General features: G+C 35.7%; 1 protein-coding gene across 4 annotated transcripts in view; it reads right to left on the bottom strand.

The window, feature by feature from the left end:
• The window catches only part of LOC113110881 (membrane metallo-endopeptidase-like 1), a 40,348-nt gene that overhangs the window by 11,850 nt on the left and 5,266 nt on the right, over positions 1–23,232 (bottom strand). Inside the window, exons 2-16 of one of the 4 annotated variants that reach the window (XM_026275150.1) lie at positions 13,703–13,863; positions 11,511–11,675; positions 10,806–10,835; positions 10,328–10,393; positions 10,071–10,232; positions 9,888–9,968; positions 8,837–8,932; positions 7,467–7,585; positions 5,837–5,902; positions 5,619–5,753; positions 5,456–5,545; positions 4,712–4,848; positions 3,330–3,423; positions 3,041–3,169; positions 154–252 (exon numbers count right to left, since the gene is read on the bottom strand). In XM_026275150.1, coding sequence (XP_026130935.1) covers positions 154–252; positions 3,041–3,169; positions 3,330–3,423; positions 4,712–4,848; positions 5,456–5,545; positions 5,619–5,753; positions 5,837–5,902; positions 7,467–7,585; positions 8,837–8,932; positions 9,888–9,968; positions 10,071–10,232; positions 10,328–10,393; positions 10,806–10,835; positions 11,511–11,667 — 1,461 coding nt within the window. In that variant the 5' untranslated portion in view covers positions 11,668–11,675; positions 13,703–13,863. The other 3 variants (XM_026275148.1, XM_026275147.1, XM_026275149.1) reach the window with 3 other exon arrangements.

Here is a 23,232-nt window from a genome sequence, read left to right as displayed (position 1 = left end):
CATTCAAAATAAGCTTAAAGAGAAAGATCCTCTACATTTTAGAGGATCCTTCAAGTAAATATTTTAAGTCAAAGATATTCGGCTGACAGAAAAGTATGGAAATAGGGATTCAGCTCTAGAAATAAAAGCTTGTGGCATTGAAAAGCATCTCACCTTCTCTCTGGCCTTCTCCTTGGACTGCTCATCCATCCAGCTCAGTTCTTCCAGTGTTTCCACATAAGCTTCCTGAATCTTTCTGATCAGCTCACGCACCTGAACAACAGAGCAGAGACACAATCCTTTTCATACCATTTATCAAATAGCCCATATACCTGTTAATCTGATCCAAATAGTTATCGATTAATTGCACTAATGGTTTACTATATGATAAGTGAATAAATTATGATGTGGAAGAATACTGTTTTTATTTATATCAGTACACTTTAGTTGCTCTGTTTTATTCTGTGAAAACTTACAACGTATATAAAATAAGCATTTTATAAAAGCATTAACCCCCGTGAATTTATAACAGCTTAGGGGTTTTGTCTTTTTGAATGTTATTTTACTGTACTAGAAAACTATATAAAACCTCATACAGCTATATGTATAATGCAGAGATACACTACTAGACAAAAGTTTTCGTAACAGTAAGATTTGTAATATTTTTAAATAATGTTTTTCTGCTCACCAAGCCTGCATCTATTTGATCCAGAAAGCAGCAAAAGTAGTGATATTTTTACTCTTTTAAATAACTTTCAGCATTTTTATTCCAGTCTTCAGTGTGTCCACAAGAAACATTTATTATTATCAATATTTAAAACAGTCGAGTAATTTTTTTTTTCAGCATTCTTAAAATCGTCTCAGGTTACAAATGTAACCTTGGTTCCCTGAGAACAGGGAACGAGACAATACGTCATCGACGCTATGGGGAACGCCTCAGGTGTGACAGGTGTCTGAAATCAAATATCAACTCACAGCAATCATGCTGACCGGCGACAGCCGTGAATCATCAGCTTGAATGATGAGCGTGCGACCTGGATATAAAAAGGGCGCCTTGAAACCATGACAATATCCTTTCGTCTGAAGGGACTGTTTGGCAGGCAGACCCTGAGGCATGGCTGGGAGACTTATTGTCTCGTTCCCTGTTCTCAGGGAACCAAGGTTACATTTGTAACCTGAGACGTTCCCTTTCGAAGGGAACTTCGACAATACGTCAACGACGCTATGGGGAATGAAATACCCACGCCGCCATGCTAAAGGGAGTGCATGCCCAATGGCAGTGACAACTGTCAGAACCAGCAATTCAATGAACGCTAGAACCACTCACCCTCAGATCACACAGGGCTGTCAGTGACAGCACTCCCTACGGTCATAGCCCAAGCTATATGATACCACAGAAAACCTCCATAAACATAGTTTAGTGAAAGGTCTACCTGGGCCTGCTCAAGGGCCTAGGACCACAACTTCAACTTCTTAGAAGGGGTCCCTTCTAGGGAATGTGGCTAGGGAACCCGGGGGAACCCCAGCTAGTCACTATTCAGGGGAATGTGCCACCTGAAATGCCACCAGGCAGGCCTGACCTGGTGTCACTACATAAGACACTACAGACTGGCCACTTCCTGTCTGTCTGAAGACAGAGCCTCTGGACACTTGCCTTTAGGAAGGCATCCAGCCCGAGGAACTGCGGAGCAGGCAGTGAACCACTCGGCCCGGATCTCAGAGACAGGATATCCTGGAGAGTATGACTCAGCATAGTGCTTTACAACCCTTGCCAGCGAGGGGAGTTTCTCTACTCGATCCACGGATCTACCCAGTGTTTGTGTTTCAAAAAACACTGAGGAGGCCTGTGAGGGCCTAAGGACTGATCTAACTGGGAGGCCTCATGAGAGGCCTATGACCGACTGACCAGACTCAGAAGACCACATACTCACATTGACCCTCAGTGAGGGGAGCATAAGATCTACCTGGTAGGCAACCAGGCTGTAGCAGGATAAAAAGGTTCCAGTAGGGAACCCGTAGCAGAGAATAAAAACTTGAGCCGAGCCAGGGCGCAAACTCACCTCCGGTAGCTGCCTGATAAGGACTGCTAAACTGAAAGTAAGTGGCCACGGGTCAGCACATTTCACATAACTTTTAGGACTTGCCTTAGATGTGCGTTTCATTTCTTCGCTGTAAGCAGACGTTTAAATCAGACAAAACAGTCCCTGAAGACGAAAAGGATATTGTCATGGTTTCAAGGCGCCCTTTTTATATCCAGGTCGCACGCTCATCATTCAAGCTGATGATTCACGGCTGTCGCCGGTCAGCATGATTGCTGTGAGTTGATATTTGATTTCAGACACCTGTCACACCTGAGGCGTTCCCCATAGCGTCGTTGACGTATTGTCGAAGTTTCCTTCGAAAGGGAACTTAAAAACATCTTACATTAAACCATTCAAAAGCTTGAAGACAGTGTAGCGTTTTAGAGAAGAAAAAAACTATAGAAATTATTTTTTTATTTAGCAAGGATGTTTTAAATTGATCAAAAGTGACATTTATGTTACAAAAGATTTCTCTGCTGTTCTTCTGAACTTCAAAGAAACCTGAAAAAATTCGACTCAGCTGTTTTCAACATAATAATAATAATATATATATTTTCTTTTTTTCTTTTTTTTTTCTTTGAGCCACAAATTAGAATACTGGAATGATTTCTGAAGGATCGTGTGACTGGAGTAATGATGATAAAAATTCAGCTTTGAAAACACAGGAATAAATACAAATTTAAAATATATTCAAATAGAAATCAGTTGTTTTAAATAGTAAAAATATATACTGTTATTGCTATACTCTGGATCAAATAAATGCAGGCTTGGTGACTTCTTTAAAATACATTAAAAGTCTTACTTTTGTGTATATAAAATCATTCATCCTGACTTAAACTGAGATGACTTTCTGTCAAATCACTGAAACCTTCATCAGAACAGTCTCTAAACAGACCATGTCAGGCTGATAATAGCCGTTATGTAAAGCACTGCAGGAGGATGTTCCTGTTATGTCTGGTGGTGTGTGTTTTTGGTTTTACCATGCGTTTGCTGTTTCCAGAGAAGGTTTCTCGGACATACAGGGCCCCGACGGCGTTCTCCATGTTTCCCTGTACATAACGGACACAGTCTCTCCACCTCGCCTCCTCTACCGTAGTGCCATGCAAAGCCTGAGAGTACACACACGACACAACCAAAAAAATGGGTCCAAAACGAGGTTGAGATCCCCTGTGTTATGTAACCTAGTGGACTAGAACTGTAGGGGACCACCGAAAGAGTTTTAAGAGCGGTGTTAAATGCCACGAGAGCTGTCCTCTGTTTGAGCCTGACCTTTCTGTAGTGCGCTCTCACGTCTTTGAAGCGCCGGCTCATACTGCTGACCCTCTCCATGATGAGCATCCACGCCAGATAGTTCTGCAGGGTCCTGCCGGGATCACACGCGCACACCACTTCATATTAGAATTGATTTGTATTCCATTATTTCTCTTATGTACACCTTTTTGTCACTGATAACTGAAAAAGTGTTATTGTTAACCAAAAAAAAACAAAAAGAAGAAAAAAAAAAAACTCTGAAAACGTAAACTAAAACAAATATAAATATTATATGAAGAAATGTAAATGCTACTTAAGTCTGAGTTTAACAAATTATTCAAACAAAAAATGTAAATAAAAATTATTTAAAGCTATATAGAAATAAAAAAACGAATAAAAACAACAGAAATAACAAAATTACAAAAATAACAAAATGTAACATTTTTATAAAAACTGTAATCGTTTGAATGCAAAGTAAATTGCTTTTTATAAAAGTATATTCATATACTTTTATATATATATATATATATATATATATATATATATATGTGTGTGTGTGTGTGTGTGTGTGTGTGTGTGTGTGTGTATTAAAGTTTAGGAAGGAAAATTAATAAAAATGTAATTTTAGATGAAAGTACTTACACTAAATGATATTAAAAAAAATTTGCCTTGGCAAAAAAACCTGATAATTTAAAGATAAAGTACTAAAAATACTAAAAATAAAATAGAAGTAATAACACAAAATTATTAGGAAATTAATAAGGTAAGTTCAAAATAAAATTATAAAAGTATCTGCCAAAGACATAAATCTAAAATATACGTTAATGTAAAATAATACATGAGATCTTTTTAATAAGTCAGTTGTATCTCCTACATATTGTCAAAAAAAAAAAAAAAAAAAAAACTAGATAAAAATATAAAACAGAGCAACAGAGCACAAGGACTTAAAATGTACACGAAAATTAAAATTAAAATCTAAAAATAAAAACCAATATAAAAATGTAATGAATGCTATAATAGCTTGAATGCAATATGAGCTGCTTTGAATAAAAACAGCTTCCAAATGCATATCTGTAAATGCAAAGTGAAGGAGAGAAATCTCTTTAATAAGTCATAATTGCAACTTAAATCTCAATATAATTCCCAAACATTCATTCAATATCAAATTCTCTGTGTTATCCTATCCATATTCATTTTATATCTGCGATTTCTTACTGTGTATCAACATTCGTCTTCTTTTATTTCTTATTTAGCAATTTTCAGAGAAGCACGGATGACTTCAGTGAACGTAACTAAGACTTCTGAGCTCAGAACGAGAAATATGTATTTCTTCTGACATGACAATGAAGAATTAAATAGCATTTTCCACGAGTCAGTCAGCTGTGAATGTAAAGCTTGACCTGTGACTGTGTTTGGAAAGAACACCACTGAGCTTCTCCAGATAAGGTGAGCAGTACACAACTATGGGTTCATCTGGTCGCACCGTGACTGACACGCTGGACATTATTCCCTGGATGTAGCGCGTCCAATTAAAGCCCTGAAATGTCAGAAAGAGATACAAAAGGAGCATGTGTACTCTAAAAATCGAACAAAAAGAAACACACAATCTTATTTCAACAATCATTGACCACGATTTAGACAAGTAGGATGTTTTCCTAGATCAACATCCTTGTTCCAACAGGAAACAATGAGAAAAAAATGCTACGAAAAATAAACATTAAAAAGCATGACTATTATATTATGATTTTCCGCTCTGGTTTGTATAGTCTGGAAGGAAATCGTGACATTAATCATCATTATCTTGTTCTATTAACAGCCATAGTTTTTATTTAAGATGGATACATTACATTGATTAAAAAAAAGGTAACATTTGAAAATAGTGCTGTTTCACAGAAATGTTGCAAACTTTCCATTCGTCAAAAGGCATCATGGTTTCCACAAAAAAACTTTGTTTTCAACATTGATATTCAGAAATGTTTCTTGATAATCAACTGATTTCTGAAGGATCATGTGACTCTGAAGACTGGACTAATGATGCACCACTTTAAAAAACGACATTTTAAAATATATTCAAATAGAAAACAGTTATTTCAAATGAAAATGATATTTCACAATAGCTTTGATCGAGTTAATGCCGTACTTACATTGAGGTTGAAAGCTTGCTGCGCTTCTCTCAGTGTCATTTTGTTGTAGAGGACGGTGATGTCATTGCGCTCTTCTGCAGGTGAGGTAGCCTGTTGAAGCACAGAGCAGACACTCGCGTGACATTTACAGCAGCTCTAACATTTTAACGTCATTTCAACTCACATTCGCAATGTCTGTCTCCAGCGCCAACACTTGAGTCATGTCCTCCCACACCCGTTCTTCATCTTGGGTCAGGTTCCTGTCTTCTCGTGCAATCCTTGCTATGGAGACCATGAACTCGAGGTAGGCCTTGCGCACCTGACCAGAGATACATGACCAGGGAGTTGCTGATTATTATAACAATTACATTGAGGGACATCTTGCATAATGACACAATGTACCTTCTTATAGTTGCCATCACTGAGGTAATAATCTCTTGAAGGCATTCCTAGTAATGGCTGGTCAACCTGTGACAACAAACCAGAATCAGTTCTAGTATACGGTACGCATGAGATCATCCAATAGTGCAGTATTCAAAATTAAACCAACAAAAACATTTTATTAACTCATGCTCATATGGTATTTTAATCTGGGGCTATTAGGTCAAATTAATTGCAGTTAGTTCTGTGTTTTTTAACGGTGACGTGCCACTAAAACCAATCAAACTCACAACTCATGACATCAGCATATTATAGTGCATATCCAAAAAGTATAGTCTTACCATAAAGTACTTGAAGGAATTATATGGTACTATCATACCCAGCTAACAAAAATATGTTCTACAAACGTTTTGTAATTTAGTACTGTATTTTTCAGACTATAAGTCGCACCTGAGTATAAGTCGCATCAGTCCAAAAATACGTCATGATGAGGAAAAAAACATACATAAGTCGCACTGGACTATAAGTCGCATTTATTTAGAACCAAGAACCAAGAGAAAACATTACTGTCTCCAGCTGCCAGAGGGCGCTCTATGTGTTCAGTGTAGACTACAGGAGCACTGAGCAGCATAGAGCGCCCTCTCACGGCTGGAGACGGTAATGTTCTCTCTTGGTTCATGTCTCTTAGTTTATTTCTCTTGGTTCATGTCAAATTAATTTTGATAAATAAGTCGCACCTGACTATGAAAAAAAGTGTGACTCTAAAAGTAATCAGTAATCAATCTGATTACATTACCTAAAATGGATTACATTACTAACTAAAATTTTTGTCGTAATTTGGAGTCAGTAAAACATTTTGCTACCATAAGTTCTGTTTATACTTTAACTAATTTAGAAAATGTTTCTTTTGAATATTCAATGTTTAATGTAACATTTTTTTTTAAATAACTAAAACATTTTAAAAAATGATGTATAAATTACGTTTTTGTATAACGTTCTTGAGAACATTATTAAAGGGATAGTTCATCCAAAAATGAAAATTCTGTCATTAATTACTCATGCTGTTCATCTTCAGGACACAAATGAAGATATTTCTGATGAAATCCAAGAGCTTTCTGACCTGCATAGACTGCAAAGCAACTGACACGTTCAAGGCCAAGAAAGGTAGTAAGGACATTGTTAAAATAGTCCATGTGACATCAGCGGTTCAACCATAATTTTATGAAGCTATGAGAATACTTTTTGTGCATAATATAATGACTTGAAAAAATAATGAAATAATGACTTCATTCAACAAAATAGCTGCTGCATCATCAGCTGCAGCAGATGCATGCATCATGGTACTATAGTGAAAGTGTGCTGAAGACTGACTCGGAAGAGAAGAAACTGTTGAATTAATTTTCACTCTTTTTTTGCGCACAAAAAGTATTTTTGTAGCTTCATATAATTACGGTTGAACCACTGATGTCACATGGACTATATTTTAACAATGTCCTTACTACCTTTCTGAGCCTTGACTTGTCAGTTGCATTGCTGTCTAATTAATGTATATAATAAATGTCCATCGTACATGTCCTAAAATATGCAAATACTATGGTGTTTTTTTTATTCATATATAAAAGTAAACTATAAAGTATATTCAATAACTTACATGAATAATGTAGCGGCTGGAGTCACGATCATCTGGCCACACAAACATCTCAAGCACAGCCTTCTTATTGTACCGAGCGTTCAGAACAGCCAGGGTATCCTCCAGGCTCCACATTCGCTCTGTGAGATCAAAGATTTGTGTTTTTGTCAATGTCCGTTGGCTTTGAGGCAATATATATCCCCAAAACTCTGCTCAGATACTTGTTTAATATATTCAGTTTTTCTTTTAATGATGAACTGGAAGCCTAATATTACTGTATCATCACTTCTAACCATGGACATATTTGACCGGGCACTGCCTTTTCTGCATATATCACAGTATCTTAACATGCTATATAAGATACCATGTCAAATTACAAACGTTCAACTTTTTTTTAAATAAAATCAAATTTGTGGTTTTTAGTCAATGTCTGTTTGCTTTAGAAGCAATATTCACACTCACCAGCCACTTAATTTGTGTACACCATTTTTAACTGCTTGTTAATACAATCTAATCCGCCAATCACATGGCAGCAACTTAATGCATTTAAAGGGGTCATGAACTGAGAAATACAAATTTCACAACATATAAGAGTTCGGTAAACTCTACAAGAACCCTGTACATTTCAAGACTTAAAATTTCCCTGTTAATCTTAAAACGAAACACGGCCACCACAGAAGAATATCAACGCCTGCTTCTACATCACTGCCTGTTTAGCCCCGCCCACCGATTCATGCATGCAGTGTAAATAAGAGCTTATGTTTTTCTTGATGAATATCCTGTTTCATCCAGACACGCATTATGACAGAAGTCAAATGGCTCGGGAATTACTTTAATAAGCACAGATGATGTGAAATAAGAGCATTGCATATCACGAGTGGTTAATTGTAGTTTTTTTATTCAAAATTCTGGGAAGAATCTCTAATTGTAAATCTTACCAAACAAAACAGCCTGTTGCTTGCATAATAAGACAGATGCCAATAGATGGGTTTTATGGTTAAAGGTCTCCAGTGGCACCACAACCAGAATTATTACCTGTTAATTACTAAAATCAGTCACATAAATCATGTCTAGGCTGATGTCTGCATATATCAGCACTATTTGGTTTAATTATTCTGCTCTCTCTCAGGGTCTATAATGAGCCACAGTGCCAATCGTCACAGTGGGTGGCTCTCTTATCCTCTCACCCTCCTCGACACGGCTCTATCTCCCCCTACACATGACAGATGAGCGTGCTCTGTCTAACCACTGGACTTTTCCATCAGTCGAGCTCCTTATCAACACCCAGCGAGAGCACGATAGGAGCGATTGCATTTATCCCATTTAGATAAGCCCAAGATGCTGCCATTCTCTGAGAGTGAATTAGAGAGGAGCGCTGCTATCTCCAGTACCTGATGTGCTGTTCCAGACCTCAGAGGCCACGGGCCAGTCGCCGATACTGTCAATGAGTCCGAGGAGAGGCTGCGAGTCGCGCTGCTCGATCAGAACTGCAGGGGGAAGCAGCGAGATGGAATAAATTGGATTTGTGCACATAAAGAGCGAAAGGGAAAATTAGAAGTGACCTTCATTTTCAACAATAAATAACAGTTGTATTAATAGATTTAATTCGCTTTAATAATTTCAGTTTATTTTCATTGTTATGTTCTTTTGTCATTTTTAGTGATTGTGTGTGTTTGTTTTTTTATATTTCTTTTTTCATTTACATTTTTAATTCAAGTTTAGTTGTTTTTCTTAGTTACTAATTTCAGTGCTTCAACTTGCACTTGTTTTTCATCTTATATTAATGTATTTCACTTCAGCTTTATTTCAGTTAACAAAAATGTGTTTTAATACTAGTTAAATAATAATTTTAGTTTAGTTTCGATGTGTATGAAATTAATTCATATTCAAATTATTATGAATAAATAAATAATTAAGCACATAAGTATACTGAATAATTTATTTGATTAAATAATAGTTAGTTATTAACACATTAAATAATAGTTTTAATTAAAGTTATCAGCCTCAGTAATCAGCTTCTATTAAATTCTATGTTTATATTATAACATTATATGTTTAATTAAAATCATTTGAAAAAAAAAAAAGTTGAACTTTTGGATTTTCCAAGTCGTAGCAGAATCAAAAATAAGAATACAATATAAAACTCTTTGATTTTACATAAAAATTAATAGGAAAACATACAAACGTAAAAATGTAGAATTTTGAGAATGTCATGAAACTCAATCAATTGATTAATAATGTTATAGTTGCATACACTGTCTCAGTCTTTCGGCTTACAAATGTCATGTTTAATTCAGTGTTTCTTGCCATTTCTTTGCAACTATGTGTGACATTTAGAAGAAATGAAAATTGTTTCAAAGTGAATCCTTCCCCACTGTAATGGCAAACCATAACATCAGCAATATAACAGAGTATAAGTAGATGACAGTATTGTTTACTCACTCTCATTCATGCATGAGCTGTAGAGCGTTTTGGCTTTCTTAAAGGCCTCTCTGTCGTCCTTATTTTCCATCTCCAGAACTCCTGTGCGATAATGAATAAGCACCAGCCAGATAACAATGTTTAGAAGAAACCTACACAAACCCATGACACTCATGGTGGTTGCGTGAAGTTGGCATAACTGACCCTTGAGTACGATCTCCAGCTCGTCTCTCAGGATATTGAATACGCTGTGAAGTGAGCTGGTTTCGGGAATGACGTGACGCTCCATCCAGCCTCCGCAGGCGTACTGATAGAAGTTCTGGCACGGCTCCACGCTGGGGTCCATGTTCTGGAGCAGTCGGGCCGCTGTGTCGTTGGAAAACAAATGATTGCAGATCAAGAAGATTCAGCTGAAGTTTCGAGCTGGTGTAAATGGCAAGCTCTGAGACATTTGTTCTTACCGGCAGTGACACACTGTGGGGTTGTACAGACATTGCTGTCAGCGTTTGATCGATATTTCAGCCCTGCTGCGATGCAGTGAGATAAACAACATGCATGAGGTTAATATCTGACTCTAACAGGGCTGAGATCATGTGACATAATCCACTCAAACTGCACACGAGAGCTTATTGCTTCAGCTTAACACTGGAAAACTGGAATCATATTATGCAATTTACTGAAACAATGTTGTCTTGTATTTTTCTCATATGCATCAAAACAGGCACATTTTATAAACATGACACTGGTTGGTTTGAATTGCTTATAGCATAAATGACAGTGCATTTGTACTGAATATATGTAAAGTAATCTGATACATATGGAATATGGAGTGATTGTATGGAGGGAAAAACTCAAAGAGATGGAAAACACATGAAAACGCGGCGATGTGGATAAAAATATGTCAAACTGTGATATGAACAACTTCACAGCATACTGTACCTTTTGAAGATTCATTTATGTTAAAACGCTCTGAAATACAGAGGAAAATACAAGAGCTTACAGATTACAATCAAATATTCAATGAGAACCTTTTGATACATCACATGATTCTTTGCGTAATTTGATGATTTAAATTATTTCATGATAACTCTGTACACTTTAATTCTGAATAAATACAACATTTCATCATTATTAAAAAATATAAACAGAATATAATACCAATATTCATTTTATTTTTAAAACTAATATTCAGTGTTTCAATTTCACATTAATTAGAAATAACAAAACTATATTATAAATGTTAAAATATTTTACATATGTATATAATTATAATTATATAATATAACTGTAAACATTTTTTTGTAATATAAAGTATATTAAATAATTAATGAATATTCATGTAATATTTTTCTGGTATTTAACATATGTTATATAATTATAATTATTTTATATAACTGTAAACATTTTTTTTAAATATAAAGTATATTAAATAATTAATTAATATTCATGTAATATTTTTCTGGTTTTCAAGAGACTTCTATAAAAGAAAGGTTGCACAAGTTGCACCACATGGGCTATAAATAAATGCAATTAAATGCGAGTTATTTCTTAATGTATTACAAAGATCTTGAGCATGTGTTTGTCTCTTGGGGGGTTGAATGAATAGCGTTGGAAAGGCTCCTGATGTGCAGCAGTAATGCCCACCTCTCAGAGCTGAAGTGTAGAGCACTATGAGTCCAGCCAGAGCGCAGCTCATCAGAAGCACAGTGACAGACAGTCCGATCTCCACTACAGTCCAGCGATGCTTCCTCGGTTTAGTGCTTTTCTCCATGATATCCATTTGGCTCTCTGATTTTCCCATTCTTGGAGCTGTGGGACAGAGTATTGAAGTGTTGGTGGAGAGGGACGAGTGCGCGCGTAATTGTGCGTGAACGCGCGTGAGCAGAGAGCCACAGGTGGAGCAGGAGTGCAGCCTGTTTTCGACTTTTGCCTCCAAAAACATCGATTTTTTATTTTATTTTATTTATTTATTTATTTTATGTGGAGGCGGCGTAGAGACTGAATGAGAGAGATACGTATACAAATTTCAAATAATGTTTCAGAGTCACCCGAAATTTTTCAGTTTTACCAATGAATTACCGTGACATTTTCTCGTCTTAAAAAAGAAGAAAACTAAGAAAAGAAGATTGCACATACATACAGAAAAAACTAGAGGTCGAATAAATTGCACTTTTCACCTTTAAAATCGACGCGAATTTCCTTTTTATTTTTTATTCTGTTGTGGAAATAAAAATAATAATCAAAATAATGGTAAACTCGGAATTCTGAGAATAAAAGTCGGAGTTTGTAATTCTCTCTCTCTCTCTCTCTCTCTCTCTCTTTATCTCTCTCTTTATCTCTCTCTCTCTCTCAATCTATCTCTCTCGGAATTGCAAGAGAAATGCCCGTTGTGCGAGTTAAAATCTTCAGTGACCTTTAATTATTTATATTCTGTTTTATATTTCTGATCGTGCGGAAACTGTCTTCAATCAGCAAGATTAGGCTTTTATACTGTACATCAGAATTATGCAAATCAGAATGCGAGTTTGCTATAGCAACAACAATACCAAATTTTGGCTAATAACATCTAATAACATGCACGCTGCACGTGAAAATGGGCTAAAAGGGTGGAGCAAGCTTTCTTTCTATTGCCTGCAGTGATGAATGTTAACAACAGGGATGCATGGAGAGTAAATAGGACCATTTGATTTCATATTGACTTGAACATATTAGACAACCAACACGAAGCAGTTAATGTAGCCAAACATAAATAAATAAATAAATTATCCGAAAGAGCAATAGATTTGTTCTTGTTCAATTTTTAATGATGGTTCAATCCAGACGAGGCTTCATATGAAGCATTCTCCTACCCCATCACATCATAAGACCTGTTTAATCTGTGGAAACCTGACAGGTTTCAGAAACGGTGTTTTGCCTCATATTTGCGTCAGCACTTTTTCTTTTTCTGTTTTGAAAGCTGGAAAGTGCTGATAAATTTCCTGCAAAAATGTTAATTTCCTGACTCATTTGATGTCTGACGGGAAAACAATAATCATAGAAAACAGGCTCATCTAGAAATGAGTAGCTTTTATATTGAGTTTTCTGTGTCATTAGTTTTAAAGCTGTCAGCTAGTCTGCAGAAGGCAAAGAGGATATGTTTGCTTTGGATTTTTATTAACCGTACTGATAAATACAAACAAATAAATGAATCAGTCATTATTAGTGACATGCAATTAAACGACTATTAGCATTAAAGTCTACAATGTTTTTTAATAGTTTAATATGAAACATATTAATAAAGTATTATACATAGTACCTATTTTTCCTCCCAAATATTATGTATCTTCCCATATCAATAAATTGTGTTTCCCACATCAACCAAACCAACCAATTTTTACATAATACGGTAAACTTTTAAGGGCAAATATTATTCACATTTATTAAAGCTAAACTGTTTAAAGCTGTTTTAAATAGTTTAAATTTCATGAATGCATGCTATTTTCATGTATCACTTGACAATTAGACCAATACTTCTCAAAACCACTGACTCCTAAAAGTACAGTTCATTTGCATGTGCGCATTAAGAAAATTAGACGTTTCTTTCTCTTAGACAGAAAATTATAGCTTATAACAGAGTCGCATGCAGTGATTTCCTAGAATCAAACAACCTAGTCGAGAAACATCAGGAAGCAACAGACAAGAAGCTGCATGCATTATACTCTAAATCACTTACAACAAGAATAAGTGATGTGCAAACTCAATGTTTCCATCCATCTCTAGAAACAGCACATAACTCCATCTGTGAAAACTATTCCAACACAAAACACCTTTAGAGTGTAGAAGATGTGAAGCAGTACCTCTCTGATGATGGAGTCCTTGTTGGCCCAGAAAGGACGCCTTTCAATTTCCCAGACACCCCTTCTGAGTTTGCACCCAGAGCTGGTGTGTGGTGAAATGAATCAGCGTCCGGACAGCTGGATGTCGGAGCGGCTGTCTGTGCTGATGTTCCTCTGACTGTCTGAGAGAGTGAGGGAGATGCAGAAAAGAGGAAGAGAGAGGGAGGGATGTAAAGGAGGAGGGGCGATCGAGATGCTCTTTGTGCCTGATGCTGTGGTTTCACGAGAAATCAAGAGGGGCTTTGGAAGAGGGACAGATCAATATTTATATAGATTATATTTATGAAGTTAATTATTATCATTAGTTATTCCATATTAAATTTTTGATTAATACAACAGAATGATTTAATAAAAAAGAGATCAACAGTTTCTTAATTTATGGACATTATATTTTTCATCATGTCATGAGCAGGGCTGTGTATTCAGGAATAGATGTGTCAAAAAAAAAAGGACAGATGATGAATAAACATGCGGGCCTTGCTATAATACATCAGCAGATTATTTAATGCAAGTTTCAACCCTTTCATATGTGACTTTGTGAAAAAAGTACAAAAATATGTGTTAGAACTAGGCTTATATCATATATATGTATATATATATATATATATATATATATATATATATATATATATATATATATATATATATATATATATATATATATATATATAATAAACGGTTCATATTTTGGTTTTGGGAGTCCCCAACAACAGGTTGGAGTGCATGCAAAGACAAAAAACACTTTAATTCTCTTATAATATGAATTTGTTTTTACCTTACTTGCTCAATGACTCCCAAACGATTTGCTAAACGATTTATTTTTCCAAACCCTTCCTTTGCGGGACGCTAATCTGCGGTAATTGGTCGGTTGGTCTTATTTTCATTTCATGATGACTGTAAATCCTGATAAAGCAGTGTTTGTGTGCTGCTTTGTGTAAAGCGTTACTGGGGAAACCGCTATTTTTACTGCTCCAAAAGCGGCACCTAGTGGCAAAGGATGAAGTAGCATTCTCGTTCAGGGCCGAGTTTCCCAAAAGCTTCGTAATCGTAACCCTAAGAAGTTTGTAAAAATGATTGTACAATTGATCTTTATATTACGGTCTGTTTCCCAAAAGCATCGTAACTTAAGTAGCACTTTTAAATCATCGTAGATTTATGAGTGCTCTGGAGTAATCGTTAAAAAAGTGCATCATAAGACAACAGATTTATGCAGTCACCTGCAGGACAATCAGAAGATTACACCTTTAACTTGATTCAAGCGCAATGTGATTATAATATGAAGATTTATAATCTTCATAATATGAAGATTTTATTACTCGTTTTGTTTATTTTCTTTATTAATTTATAAATTAATTTATTAAAAAGCGCAGGAAATACACATTTAAATGACTGAAAAAAAGAATGAAAAATTTTTCTAAAAGAAGTAATGTAGGAAATGCTTCAAAGACTGGGGGGGGGGGTATGTCAATGATTTGCTGAAGTGCACAAAACCAACTATGTATTGGACCCAGAAATAACATCTCACTCTCTCTCTCTCTCTATACTTTATATAAATAAATAAATTTAAATAAATGTATGCATTTAGCAGACGCTTTTATTCAAAGCGACTTACATTACATTCAGGCTAACACTTTTACCTAACATAATATATAAGTATTTAAAGTATATTATTTGTTATTATGTAAAGTATAATATTGTACACTATAATATAATATAATATTGTATTGTATTGTAGTTATTATATCCAAGTTGTCTATCTGGAACGCAGTATTAGGTTAACATCAATAAACGATAGTGTACTACAATTAAGAGTCATTCTATAAGGTGACATTCCAGCACTTGACAAACGGAGAGCGACTCCTAAGTAGCACTTAAAGCACAGCTACGTGCGATTGCTTTAAGTGCATTGTTGGGAAACGCACATGAAACAATAACAAACGATTGTAAAATTACTCGTAGAAAACGTTCTTAAGTACTAAGATCAGTCGTTATCGGGAAACCAGGCCCAGACCAGTGCAACCAAGACCAACAAGTGAACAGGAAATATGCTTATGTTTCATGTTGATGTCATGGGATTCATTTTAAAAACGACTTGTTTCAATGATTCAGAGTCAACTCTTTCTTTTGAGAGAAAATAACTTTATACATGGTGCACTTTTAGATTTAAAACTTTGCAGGATGTTTTCATTCACTTAGAGCTGTGTTGCACACTGCATAAAAGACTGTACTTTTAAAAAATCCATAATGGGGTACTAAAAGGTAGCCTAATCTAAAAAAACATGAGTGATATTCCCTGTGCAAAACTCATGGCATTTTTATGCGGTTGCTAAGATGCTAAGGTGGCAGCAACGACCTTGCAATGTGCTAAAACCCCTAAGAGCACCTTAGCATCTGGATAGCAATGCCCTGATTGGATCGCCGTGTGGTTACTAAAGTGTTCTCCGTGGTTTCAGCACATTGCTGCGATGCTGCTATTATTTAGCTGCTCTAAATTCAAGTTACAAGCTAAAGTTTAATGCTTAGGGTAAGTGGTTTGTTAATAGTATAACAGTAAAAATACCACAGCTCATATTTATTAGCCACCTTTATTTCACCTCCCAGCACCTGTTAAACTAGTCCAAATCTGGAAGAGGAGCACATAGGTTAATGTCCGCTGGCCTCTCATTATTCACAGGCCAGGTGGACTGAAGATGGCAGTGCAGTCGGGGAGCTGGCAGGAACTGACATCAGCTTGGCAGGGAAGTGAGCTTCACTCCCACCGGTGTCAGATTGAAATGGCATGGTGCCCATACTCATTACCAGCCTGATTAACCACTGTAATTAGCTGATATTAGAGAAAGCGAGAGCCACTGGTGGCAGCGATCAGCACTGGCGCAGAACTGCCCAGCTGTCCATATCAGTTAGCTCATCATAACACAAGTCGAGGGATAAATGCTAGAGACCAGAATAGAATGACAACAACCTTTCGCTCACAATAGGGAGCATGGGTGAATGGCTGCTAATTACAGGCGTCCATTAAAGATGATGGAGCTCTGCAGGCTGATCTCGACATACTGTATAGAAACAAGATGAGTTTCTTCAACGCAAAGTAGATTTTCCTGTCGAATTTATTCATAGTTTTGCTTATTAATCTAGTGTTTTATTATACAACAGTTTCAAAGCAGTGCCCCAGGAAGCTTTACTATGGATTATTGACTGCTATTTTGACCAAAAGTGTCAGGTTAAATTGAAAATGCCTCAGTGATGGATTTGTTTATTACAAACATGCAAATTTTCGCTTTGCATGATGTTAACTGATGCACTAGAGTGGTGCGGACTATTCTTGTGGATTATCTTGACTCTCATTCTGACGGCACCCATTCACTGCAAAGGATTCATTGGTGAGCAAGTTATGTAATGCTACATTTTAGACGGCCTGAGGATGAGCAAACTTTCATTTTGAGTCAACTATTCTTTTAAGGTTTGTGGTTAGAACAAACCTCTAATCTTAGTTTTGCCAGGCAACTTTTTTTAAGCAATGTTTTACATTTCTATCTGGATGCTTTAGATTGTTTGCAGCATTGCTCAAAAAGTTGCCCATGTATCATTAGCCTAATTGTGAATCGAAATCTGAATGCAATCTTGCCTCAAATAAATAATAAATAAAAAGCAATTTAAATCATTAGCAAATCTGAAATATACATTTTTGAACAATTAATCTCAACATTTTTCATGGTAAAAAAACAACAACATTGGATTGCATTGGATTAATATTGCAATGCAATATTAACAACATGACCAGGTACTGTTCAGAGAACAAAATATGATTGCAATAAATATTAGTTCATCAGAAAAAGGCTCATTTAAATAATGGGCTTTTAGCAAATATTAGCTAAGCTGCTGTTTTAAGATACGAGTTCCACCTTAACAGCTTAATTAAAAAGCTTTCAAAGCTTGTTTTTCTATGTTCCTAATCAATGAGACAGTGAAGTATTTACCTGAGCGTACTCAATCCCCGGTCTAACACAGCACAGCAAATAAATCTCTAATGACTGAATTTGTTCTCCCTGCACCGGTACACAATTAGACACGTTTTACTAAGAAGAGCCGAGTCTTTAGTCTGCTCCCAGGTGCCTGAGCATTCAGATGACAAGCCATGAAGCCTGTAATAAGTGCAAGCAGACGTCTGAGACCAAGAGCATTCGTCTTTGCCTCGTATCAGATTAGAAGCCGCAGGTTCACACTACCACTCAGAGGTAGAAGCACGACTTCACATTAAAGCCTATATGCAGGAGAGGTTTCATTTTAATAAGAGAGTTCAATGTGTTGCATAAGATTAAAGTGCAAAGGCGCACGATAGTGCTGGGAAGTTCTGCTGATTTTACATTTAATAAACGTGCATCTTGGTTCCTGGAAAACGCTGCCGCACAGCAGGATTTATTAAAGTCAACACTCAGGCAAATGTTCTTTAAATGGCAACCATCAAACTAGATCTTGACATTTTCTGAAGAAATTGTGCTTGTGTAAACCTCCGTAACGTGGTTTGAGTTTAATGTAAGGCAAGACACTGAAGGTGAAAACATTGTGTTTTTTCATGCGCTAGTCAGTTTGGAGATTTTGGGCTATTTGGCTTTTAATAATGTGTTGGTGCAGACTAGTGAAAAAACATCCAAATTAAATTTTTGAGTTCAGTACTTCTTTGCACTCCAGCAGTACATACACCGAACTTTATGGTTTTTATCTCTATGTTCTGGAGGTTTCTTCTAAAGGGTTTGTTCATTTATGCATTTAGCAGACACTTTTATCCAAAGCAACTTACAGTGCATTCAGGCTACACATTTTGTACCAGTATGTGTGTTTCCTGGGAACCAAAAACATTTTGCGCTGCTTGCAGGAACACTTTTCATACTATGTTGACCGTATTTACTGAATTATGGAGATTTAACTCTGATATGCCAACAAAATGAAACAAGAATTTTCAGATTTAATTAAATTAACCAATGTTAATGTTGCTGCTTTGGAGTTTTTTTTTTTTTTTTTTACGCTATTGACATGTGATGTCTTTTTTTATTCTATGTTTTGTTTTTGTTTTTTATCATCCGCCAGGCAAATAGAAAAAGATCATGCCTGTAGCACAAATGATGCAGGATTATTTATCCAATAAAGTTAAATATTTAGGGTAAGAGATTTGAACAAACCCCTAAGACCCTTTCATAAAAGAAATTGATTATGGTGTCAATTTACATATGCAATTTTTTTACACTCTTAAAATACACAGATGGTTCCATATAGAACCTTTAACATCCATGGAAGCTTTCCATTGAACAAAAGGTTCTGTACAGTGGAAAACTCTTCATTAGGTCATTAAATTGTTCTTCAAAAAGGGAAACCAAAATGCTGCTTCTATGACATCATTGCAAAACCGTCTTTTGGAACCTTTAATGATTTCCTCCAAATGTATGTTCAAATGAGCCTGTTTGTTTCAAGCAATCAAAAAGCATTTCCCTGTTAGATGAACAAATGTCAAATTATTGTAACAAGTCATCACAAATCAGACTTGATGGCTTACGTTAAAGATAAGGAATTGTTTGCTGGAGGTGAGCGACACCAGTGCTGAAGACGTCTGTCTTTAGAGCAAGCAGCTCTTGGCAGATTCATGGGCCCTGCACCACACACTAATTTTCACTGCTGATTGACTGCTGTGCTCCCTTCAGGAGATTTACTGCTCGAACTGAACTCATCAGACAAGGAACAAAAGGTGCAAAACAAGGAGACGGCGCGTAGCCATCAGTCACAGTACAGCCTGCAATCGAAACATAACTTTTTTGTTTGGCCAATCAGCTCATGAATAATCTCAGGAAACCTATAAACGAGCCTTGGACTTAAATCTAATCCCACTGCTTAAATCTCAAAGCTTAGTGGTCAAAATGGACCCTATTTACATCCTGAAAGGAATAGTTTAGACAATTTTTTTTTTTTTCTAAAAATGTATACACCCTCAGTCCATCCAAGATGTAGATTTTTCAGCCTCTCCAACCACCTGTTATGGTATGCGACGCGAATAAATAAACACTCTCACTTGCACTTTTAACAGTTGTTGATTCTATAAAGCAAAAAAAGTGAAATATATCTGATCTTTTTATTTGAGAAAACTTTCTTATCCAAAGTGACTCCAATTTTCCTTGTACAACAAAGTGCATTGCTCAAGGTTTCAGGGTCTAAACCCACAACACTCGGGTTATTAGCCAAGATCTTAAACCACTAAGCTGCACTTCCCAAAAGTGGCTTGCGGCAGCACTTTTAATCACATGCACAACAAAATAATTATGCTGTACTTTAGGCGTCTGCTAACCTGTTATTACTGCCCATGTTACCAAGGCAATGCGAGGAAGTGCGTGTATTCTCTTGTGTAGAGGTTGACCACTCTCCAGTAAATACATGTTGTGGATTTTTCTTTAGCATCGTTACATTCAATTTACTGTTGTTTTATACAGCAGAGAAATGAATTTGATAATTCCTCGAGACCTCGTTGCCCTGAGCTCGTCATTCTAGCTATATTCAACAGCACTTGGCTTGAGACTTTTCGTCTACCTGGCTAATCCGTCTTATCTTAATAACATGCCCCCCCTATCTGGCACACTGCAGAAACAATCGACCCAAAAGTGCTCTTTTATCAGCCTGTTCAATATCAGGATCCCTGTTCTACAGAAACCGCCTCGCCTGATCCTATCGCTTTGACTCGACTGTTTATCAGGATTTTTCTCTCTGACAAATTCACATTTTCACGCTGTATACTTTTATTCTGTTAAAATGCTTCACCTTTAAATTCATCTTAAATATGTGAACGTGCATTCTGAGAAAATATATTTCCTTACATATTTAATAATTAATATATGAAACCATTCAATACTATACTGAAAATACATACATACATATATATATATATATATATATATATATATATATATATATATATAATATAGCTATGCATAATCCATGAGTGTATTGCAATATACTGAAAAATATAAATATAAGTAGGCCTACTATACTTTCCCATATATACTTTCTGCACAAACACATACACACACACACACACACATTTAAAGACTATATTTGGGCCGAGATACCGCTATTTGAAAATCTGGAATCTGAGGGTGCAAAAAAAATAATAGATTAAATTATTGAGAAAATTCACCTTAAAGTTATTCAAGTCAAATTTTTAGCAATGCATATTACCAATCAAAAATTAAGTTTTAATATATTTACAGTAGGATATTGACAAAATATTTTCATGGAACATGATTTTTACTTAAAATCCTAAGGATTTTTGGCATAAAAGAAAAGTTGATTTTCCCCCATACAAATGTATTTTTGGCTTTTGCTACAAATGTACCTATATACCTGTGCTTCTTATGTCTATATATATATATTTTTTTTTTTTTTCTTTTCCTTCTTTTGTAGGAAAATCAAGAAAGAAATCCAGTTTTACAATCTTAACAGTTTTACATTTTTTCTCAATCTCTCAAAATATTAATTAGATTTTTCTTAATTATTTCTCATCACACATCAAATTTTTTAACAATGGCATAACAGCCCAATTTTTTTATTTGCCAAATACTGCCATCTGTTGGAATTTTTTATAAATGTACACAAATCCACGTCCAAATAACCGACTTCTCTGCTCGTCTTAAAAGAAACTGTTTTCTTAGACCCTATTCTGCTATTTGCATCTTGTCCACATGTTTGTTGTTCTTCCTTTAGCCGTGATAAATGATCCCGCATTAATGAGCTATGAAGTATTCAAGCAGCACGCATTAATTGTCCACAGCACAAACTGTGAAGCGAGAAATTATAGCGACGGTTAGAGGTGACCTGCGCTGTTTAACGGTAATGGGATGCTACACAACAGTGCAGTGGTCAGTCTAATGTCATCGCACTTGTCTGGACACCCCTGAACACATTAGATACGTGCTCTGAATATGGAGAGACACTAGTGTGCTCTGCGCTGCGGTCATTACTGTCCTCCTCACATGCTGGGCTCTGATTACTGCCATTATGACCGGACAGCTCTGAGACAGACTCGGATCAAAACGCTAGATGAACGAGCACATGGACACATACATGTCCATTCATTTGAGAGATTTCAAGCGTACCGGGGAGTGCAGTGCTGTAGGCGTACAAATATATATGTATTTTTTTAATCATTATATTTTTTTATGTGTTTGTGTGCGTGTGTATTAAACACAGACACCCATTTCGACATGTATTATGATTTTGAAATATTTTAATGAAGATTTTTATGCTCACTAAGACTGCGCTTAAAAATATACTAAACGTTCAATTTGAAAACAAAATTACAATTAGAAATAACTATTTCCTATTTTAATAGATTTTTAAAAGTATTGTTTTCTTGCTGAATTTTCAGCATTATTAGAAACCATTCCTTCCTTCAGAAATTATTCTTATAGCTATGATGATTTATGATCAGTGTTGGAAACAGTTGTGCTAATTTGAGACTTGTGATAGCTAGCCTTCTTTTTTTCAGGATTCTTTAATAAATAAATAAATATTTATATATATATATAAGTTTAAAAATATATACATATACATTTTTTTTAAATATACACTACTAAAAAGTTTGGGGTCAGTAATTTATTTTTATTTTTATTTTCTTTCATACTTTCTTTTTATTTTCTAATTAATACGTTTATTCAGCAAGGATGTGTTGAATGGATAAAAAATCAAGATGACTTGTTGTTTTGATGCTGTTCTTTTTAACTTTTTGTTGGTCAAAGAATCAAAGATAAAAGTATCACAGGTTCCAAAAAATATTAAGCAGCACAGCAGTTTCAGCATATTAGAATGATTTACAAAACATACATTTACATTTAATCATTTAGCAGATGCTTTTATCCAAAGCGACTTACAAATGAGGACAATGGAAGCAATCAAAAACAACAAAAAAGCAATGATTTATAAGTGCTATAACAAGTCTCAGTTAGCTTAATCCAGTACATGTAGCAAGGGCTTTTAAATAACATAATAACAAAAACAAAAAAAAAGTCAGTTCTATCTTGGCAAGGCTGAGTTGAAGGTGATAATCCATCATCCAGCAATGTCTGTTAGATAAGCTGACATTTCGAGCAGCTACCGTCGGATCATCAGGGTGGAATGAGAGGTAGAGTTGAGTGTCATCAGCATATCAGTGGTATGAAAAGCCATGTTTCTGAATGACAGAACCTTATGATGTCATGTAGTCAGAGAAGAGAAGTGGTCCAAGAACTGAGCCTTGAGGCACCCCAGTAGTTAGATGTTGTAACTTGGACACCTCACCTCTCCAAGATACTTTGAACGACCTATCTGATAGGTAAGACTCAAATCACTGTAGTGTGGTTCCTGAGATGCCTTTTGCCAGTAGGGTTGACAGGAGGATCTGGTGATTAATCATGTCAAAAGCAGCGGAAAAATCAAGCAAGATAAGTATTGAAGATTTGGATTCCGCTTTTGCCAGT

The sequence above is a fragment of the Carassius auratus genome, chromosome 11 (genome assembly GCF_003368295.1).
Source record: "Carassius auratus strain Wakin chromosome 11, ASM336829v1, whole genome shotgun sequence".
NCBI classification, from domain to species: Eukaryota; Metazoa; Chordata; class Actinopteri; order Cypriniformes; family Cyprinidae; genus Carassius; species Carassius auratus.
Note: the sequence above shows the minus strand (reverse complement) of the source record. Positions and strands in the feature narration are given on the sequence as shown.